General features: G+C 46.2%; 1 protein-coding gene across 1 annotated transcript; it reads left to right on the top strand.

Moving 5' to 3' along the window:
- The first annotated feature begins 391 nt into the window (after positions 1–391).
- Positions 392–5,790, top strand: VAX1 (ventral anterior homeobox 1). The gene is made up of 3 exons (XM_065408522.1): positions 392–629; positions 2,384–2,571; positions 5,257–5,790. Exons 1-3 carry the CDS (start codon positions 392–394, stop codon positions 5,788–5,790), a joined length of 960 nt encoding a protein of 319 aa, XP_065264594.1.
- Positions 5,791–7,150: the final 1,360 nt, after the last annotated feature.

The following is a 7,150-nucleotide window of genomic DNA, read 5'->3' as shown; positions in this document are numbered from 1 at the left end:
ACCATCCATTACGATCTGATATATTATCCAAACAATTTAGTGTATTCATGAGGTAACCTAAATGTGGAGGCTGCAAAATTACCCGTAATCAATTGAAACAGCGAGTGCGAGTCCCTCTGTGTGTCTAACAACTACATGTCTCTGTAATAAGGCAGACATTAAATCATTTTGGAGTTGTACTGTTGAGTACCTGATCACTGGGGCTCAGGGAAGCTGGACAGTCACATTAGGACGCAGGGATTGAGGAAGAAGCAAGCTGCCTTTCTGTTGGGCTCAAAGCCGACCCTTCCTGGCGAGAGGGGCTTTCCCACATCCCCACCGATCTGACCGCAGGCTGTGCAATATCCAACCTAGACTTTCTTTTCTTTTTCTTTTTTTTTTATTGCACTACATGTTTGGGAAACAAGACAAAATGGACGTTAGATGCAATTCAGAGGCGGAAGCGAACCGGGTCTCGAAGAACGGACATAAAGAGGGCAAGGAAAGCAAAGGGTCTGAAGGAAATATTTCTACTTCTTTTTTGAAGGATCAACAAGGGACTTATTCTGCCTCGGCCGTTTCGGAAGATTGTAATAAAAGTAAATCTAGTTCTGCCGACCCGGACTATTGCAGGAGGATCCTAGTTAGAGGTAGGCGTTTTGGAGGCATTTTGCGTGTGTGTGAGCGAGAGATCGGAATTTTTATATAAAAAAAAAATATGTTGGGGTTTCGAGATGTTCCTCTTTTACTACGGATGCAGAGGGGGAAATCCCGCTGTAGATTGTAATGCAGTATTTCCAGTGGCAAGTGGTTCTAAGTCTAGAGCTGTTTTAGAGGGTCTGATTTTATTTTTATTTTTTTGGGTATCTTTTATTAATGTACTCCTTTGGTTCACGGGAAAAGTTTATCTGCATTACATTTGTTTTCCACTTTTTCTTGGTGCCTCTTAAACACCAACCGTTGTGGCTGTGAAATACATTATTTATAGCCTTTCCGGATTCGCCATAGACTTTCCAAACGGTGCCCTCTTCTACAGAGAGCATTGCAAGTGTCAAAGTCCCCCTCGGCGGGGCTAACGGTATGTCCGAGTGATTTTGATCAATGCAATGAATAAACGGCGATCGCTGTTTAAATTCTGTAACACCTACGATTCCCTGCCCCACGTGAAAGTCCTTGCTTTAGCTGCTTCTGCACACCTCGGACACTAGAAAGGAGACGCCCGGAGAAAATAATGGATTTCACCTTTTGCATCTGGGTGCATTTGTGTTGTTTGTGGGTTTTTTGGATTTTTTTTTATTTTTGTGTGTGTGGAGGGGATATATAAAATGTAGGGGTTTCTGCTGTGTCCTCTGTCCCAGTGTCCATAATGTGAGGTGGAACTGACGGTGGAAGAATTATTTTTTAAACAATCACTGTTTACATAGCTTTAAAAAGAAGACAGGAGGGACTGAATGGGGTTTCTGTATATTTACTGTTTTTATTTCCCTCCTCCCCATCCTTCGGATCATTTCCCGGTCCACTAATGAAATGATTTTATAGTGCTCTGCACAAATTACCCGTGGAAATTACCGTTTTATTAAGGTGTGTGGGGAGAGGGGAATAGAATTATAATAAAATTAGTGCAAAGCAGGTCTTGTAAACAATAATTAATCCTTGCGCGACCGATTGACCCCAGAGAGGGGTCAGATTGAAATGCTGTGGTTATCTATGACTTAAAGTGTATTCTGGAGGTAAAATTACGGAAAGCAAGGCTGGGAATGCTTTAGTGTAATCTGAATCTAGCTCTAGCATGACCGTTGTGCTAATAAGATTTGTCCTGCTTTCTTTAGGCCGGTGCTAAAATAAAAGTGAGGCTCCTCTGTGTGGTTTGTTTTAATTTTTTTCCCCCTCACCCTCCTGGCATTTTTAAAGAGGAAAGAATCGGCCATAACTATGCCTCTCCCGTGCCATTCAGGGGGCGAGATGCATTTAAAATCCCAAACCGCCCCATGGTGAAACGAAACATTTTGTAAACTCGAAATGGTCCTGCCCAGGGACTGCTATACGGCTGCGTTTTGGCTTGCTAGCCAATAATAACAATAACCCAGCAGCACCAACAAATAACCCGACAGTGAACAGGGCCCACGAACGGTTGGTGTTTATTACAGCACTGAGATCTCTTAGTGAAATGTATTAAACGCCCTTAAAAAGAAAGACGGGCTGGGGGAATTATTTACAGATCTCTGACCCAAGCGCCTCCTTTTTTCCTGGGTACGGTAGCCCCATGCGATGCCCTGATTTTCCCAACCCGATTGCTGCCTGGTTAACCTAAGCGATCCTGGCGTTGGGTGAGTTGCCCGGCAGCTCTTTGCATTGCTCCGAAAGCGGTTCCTTGGTGTAAAGTGACTGCGCGTTTCTTTGCCAGATGCCAAAGGTTCAATAAGAGAGATTATTCTGCCTAAAGGACTTGATCTGGACCGCCCCAAACGGACCCGAACGTCTTTCACCGCGGAGCAGCTGTACCGGCTGGAGATGGAGTTCCAGAGGTGCCAATACGTGGTGGGACGGGAAAGGACCGAACTGGCCCGGCAGCTCAATCTTTCGGAAACTCAGGTAGTGCAGAGAAAGCACCTGCTGCTGGGCACCTCTGAGACCTCTTCCCCTCCCCCCCTTTCCCGAGACACCCTGAGTCCCAGCACTCCTCAGGGATACAGCGGAAGCCTCGTCCACATAAACACCTGCTCACAGACTTACATCGACTAGACAGGCCAAGGTTGCTTCTGTTTCCAGAGCCCACTGCCTGGTTCACACAGGATCACAGGCCTCCTGGCAGACACAGGCGCACACTTTGTGGCAAACCATTTCCCCACCCATAACCACAGTGATCTGTGAATATTCACCCTCAGACACAACCTGACACCCAGGCTTACACACACACACACACACACACACACACACAGAGAGAGAGGGAGAGAGAGAGAGAGAGAGAGAGAGAGAGAGAGAGAGAGAGAGAGCTGCTACACCCTGAAAGAAAATAGCTTAAAGTAGCTGACAACTTGGTTTGGTCACAAACTGAGCTACAGAATGTAGCAAATCTCTTCTGGAACTCAATAAATGAGGGCGAAGAGGTTTCTGATGAGACATTCAGTACACAATGTGCATTATCAGAATGATGCTGGGGGGGGGGGGGGGAGGTGTTGCTTTCCAAATATGTGGCATTGAATTCCGGGCTGAGAGGTGGGGGTGGGAGGTGTCCAGATTTGGAAGGCGATACAGTGTAAGCAATGCAAACCACCTTTCATAACACAAGTCCGCATGCAGGCAGCTGTCACTGTTTGCACAGCTCCAATGCTTCCCATGAACTGTTGGGTGGATTCGAATTAAGTTTTATGCCCTTTTCAACAGTTTAAAAAAGTACGCTACTGACAAGCATATAATCAACAAATACAGAGATGATAAATGATTGTCTATTCGATATATTTACTTGCCCCTCTAAACTTCTCGTTTGATTTTGCCTGCTAATGTGCTTTACATTGATTTTTGTTTGTTTGTTTATGTTTGAAGTGTGTGTGAGTGCGGGGAGGTGTTTTCACAGAATCGCATGGAAAAAACCTGTCCATGTGCAATTTGGCAATGAAGGGAGCTGGAATCGTGCTGCGTTAAAATTGACTAATATACAAACTCTGTTTTGTTTCTAATTTCCTTTTTACCTGGACGGGGGGGGTTGCAACACCGGCCATATTTTAAGTTTTCAAGTGCAAATTTGACAACAACAAAAAGTATTCTTTGCATCTCACAAGAATCAGGTCAGCAGGTCAGGTCCCTAAATTACAGCGGGAATTGGCTCACCTTACTTTGCAACAGAGGTTCTGGGCGAAAAAAAAATCTCTCTCTCTAAAAAGTTAGAGAGATTCTAACTTTTTAGAGATTTTTTTTTTTCGCTCGGAACCTCTGTTGCAAAATAAGGTGAACCAATTCCCTCTGTAATTTAGAGTCCCCGGATCTCTTCCTGCAATGTATGGAACAGTGTCTAGCATAGGAGGTGACATGGGAAGGAAATACTGTATAGAAGATACTCTGCGAAAGGGAAGGATAATGTAATGCGACAGAGAAAAATTAATTGTATTATTAGCTACTTTGGGGGAAAACGCTAGAAAATCCCCAGTGCTTCATAACAGAAAATAGACAGCTGGTAAATAGTCCTACTTTTGTATGTGCCACTGAATTAAAATCTGATGTATTTATCTTTCATTCCTACCTATTATTACAAGAAATAGATTGGTGGACAATAGCAAAGGTTCTGCCCCATGAGCCTGCATCTCGTTTTGTTTTGGGGGGTGAGGGGGGAGTTATTGACAGGGCAGTGAACAGAGTGCCCTGTATGATTGTGCACTGGTCAGTGAATAGTTATGTCCGTTCGAACAATTAAAAGTGCAAGGGGAGGGGGGATAACCCCAAAGTCAACGAAAAAAGAACAAACTTCTAAAGCCCGGTTTGGTATGTCGTTAAAAGATCACCCGGTGTAATAAATCCCGCTGACAAGCTAATTAGCCTTTCTTTGCTGTGGGACAGGTATGACAAGTTAAACAGTCTCGGAGGCTATAGAAATATAGATTGTATTTCTTTTAGTTAAAATCATATTTTAAAGGGGCGAATGGGGCTCTGACCTGCTATGAGATGCTTCTCATATGACCTTCTCGTTTGGCGTGAGAGAGGCAGCTGGAAGGGAAGCGAGAGAGAAGAACCACGTTACTGTCACTGGATGAGCCGATAACGCCACGCTGCCAGGGAGGGAAGAGGAGCGGAGTGTGCAGTTTAGGGGCCTGCTGGATTGTTCCGGGGCGGGGGGGGGGGGAGTGTGCCACCCGCTCCAAGTTTAAGGCTGGCTCTGAAATAAAACTAATTTAAAGAGTCCGATCCTGCTACCACTGAAACCCACGGCGATATTTCCGCTGGCTGCAGGCGAGGGGAACCAGGGCCCTTTAAGGTGCCTCGCGGTGCTACACAACTCCCAAAGTCAGAGCTCATTAATCCTAGGCAGGATTTCCCCCCCCCCCCCCCCCCCCCATTCGTAAAAAGTGCTGCTGAGTGGTTCATTTCAACTCCCTACGCCTCCCCTCCCCCGGCCCCAGACTCTCCGATGCAGTGTAAACCCCCTGTTTCGGAGTGGTCAAGCCGGCGTTCATTGTCCAGCCCCAGGGCCGGGGCGGGGGGAAATGGAGAAATGCCGCAATCCCCGAGCCCCTTGGCCGCCGGGCTGGGCCCCCCGCCCCGCTCACCCTGTGCCTCTCTCCCCAGGTAAAGGTCTGGTTCCAGAACAGGCGCACGAAACAGAAAAAGGACCAAGGCAAAGACTCGGAGCTGAGGTCCGTGGTGTCGGAGACCGCCGCCACCTGCAGCGTCCTCCGGCTCCTGGAGCAAGGCCGGCTGCTCTCCCCGCCGGGACTGCCCGGCCTCCTGCCCCCCTGCGCCACCAGCGCCTTGGGCTCCGCACTGCGGGCCCCCAGCCTCACCATCGGCACCACGGGCACCACCAGCTCAGGGACCGCGGGCGGCTCCCCGCACCCGCCAGCGGTGAGCAGCGCGGCTGGGCCCCCTCAGGCTGCGGGACTCCACGCCTCGCCCAGCGCCGGCCATAACCTCTTCAGCCTGCCGGTGCCCACCCTCCTGGGCTCGGTGGCCGGCCGCCTGTCCTCTAATCCCTTGACAATGGCCGGATCTCTGGCAGGAAACCTGCAGGAACTGTCAGCCAGGTACCTGAGCTCCTCTGCCTTCGAGCCCTACTCCAGGACCAACAATAAAGAAGGCGCTGAGAAAAAAGCCCTGGACTGACTCTGAGTAACTCCATGTATTTATATTTATAGTATCTATTTGTGGCGATATTTATGGAATAATGACACGTTAGCATCTCATCAGCCCTCCCTTCATTCCCCCCCTCCACATACCATCCTGCCATAACAGCCCCCCCACGACCATGCTTTCCTAGCCAGACTCATTGCCGAATGCAACAAGGAACGGAACTATGTTTAGAGGAGAAACCATGAAGTGGACAAACACCTCACCCGAGTTTAGCTGCTAAATAAACGGATTCCAGACAAAACAGCCGGGAAGCACCACTGTTAGTGATGGAGACCCCTTTATTTTAGCGTGGGAGGGTGTAAGGGGGGAAAGGCAGGGTGGGGGAGGTTTGCAGGCAGCTCAAAACCAAACATTTTGACTGCATTCTGAATCACACCAATGCAAACCTAACGATGATCCACGTTTTTATTTGGGAAACGGACTGAGGAGGAGGGGGGAAATGGGAAGGGGGAGTTGTTTGCAGTTTAATCAGAACCATTTTGACTGCATTCTGAATTAAACCAATGCCAACCGATGGGGAAGTCCTTTCCAAACAAACTGACATAGAAATGGAACCATCAGGTGGATTTAAATGTGTTGTCAAGACTTCAGTGACTCGAAGCACAAATTTGCTCAAGGTTTTGTGGCCCCATATATGTATATGATGACTGCACTACATTAACCGTTTAGTATCCTCGTTTTTATTTATATTTGCCCTTGATACAGATCCAGTCCAGAAAAAAAAGTCTATCAACTTTTTTAAAAAAAATCTTGAATATTGTAAGGATCGGAACAGACTGCCTTTAAAATCTGTGCATTAAATGCGGATACAGAAAACAGTGGCTTTAGATTGTTTTTAATAAAAACAATCTTTCACTTCGAGATAATGCAACGCCCCTTTTTTTTAGTTTCAAGAGCTAGTTCTTCGAACCAAAAAATAACATAAAAATGTTGTAAAAGTAAACATGTTAAATAAGGAAAAGTAAGGGAGAGAGGGTGGCGTGATTGCATCTATACCTATTGAAATGGCAGTTTTTTCGAATTGAGTTTCCAATACTTTCAAAGTGTATCCAAATTAAACATCTTTAGGGTTTCCTCCCTCCGTAATACTCTCACAAATTACTTACATTTTGACTAAAATTAAAGTAAAATATAAAGAACATATCTTTTAAAAATACATCCATGTAACAATCCTATTTGTCCTTTTGCATACTTGTTACAGTTATTTTTCTCCATCCACCAAGGTGTTTATTCCAACTCTAGCATTCTGATCTACTTCATATTAAGTTTCAGTACTTGAATTTGTCAGAAAAAAGAATTCTGTAGTTAGCTAATTTGTTTGTTTAGTTTTTCT

The sequence above is a fragment of the Emys orbicularis genome, chromosome 7, assembly GCF_028017835.1.
Source record: "Emys orbicularis isolate rEmyOrb1 chromosome 7, rEmyOrb1.hap1, whole genome shotgun sequence".
Lineage (NCBI taxonomy): Eukaryota > Metazoa > Chordata > Testudines > Emydidae > Emys > Emys orbicularis.
The sequence above is the reverse complement of the archived record's forward strand: the minus strand, read 5'-3'. Positions and strand labels throughout refer to the sequence as shown.

Excerpts from the sequence above, each read along its gene's own strand:
- VAX1 (XM_065408522.1), top strand. The coding sequence starts at position 392 with ATGTTTGGGAAACAAGACAAAATGGACGTTAGATGCAATTCAGAGGCG. Across the intron at positions 630-2,383 it reads CAGGAGGATCCTAGTTAGAG|ATGCCAAAGGTTCAATAAGA; the intron begins GTAGGCGTTTTG and ends TTTCTTTGCCAG. Across the intron at positions 2,572-5,256 it reads TCAATCTTTCGGAAACTCAG|GTAAAGGTCTGGTTCCAGAA; the intron begins GTAGTGCAGAGA and ends CTCTCTCCCCAG.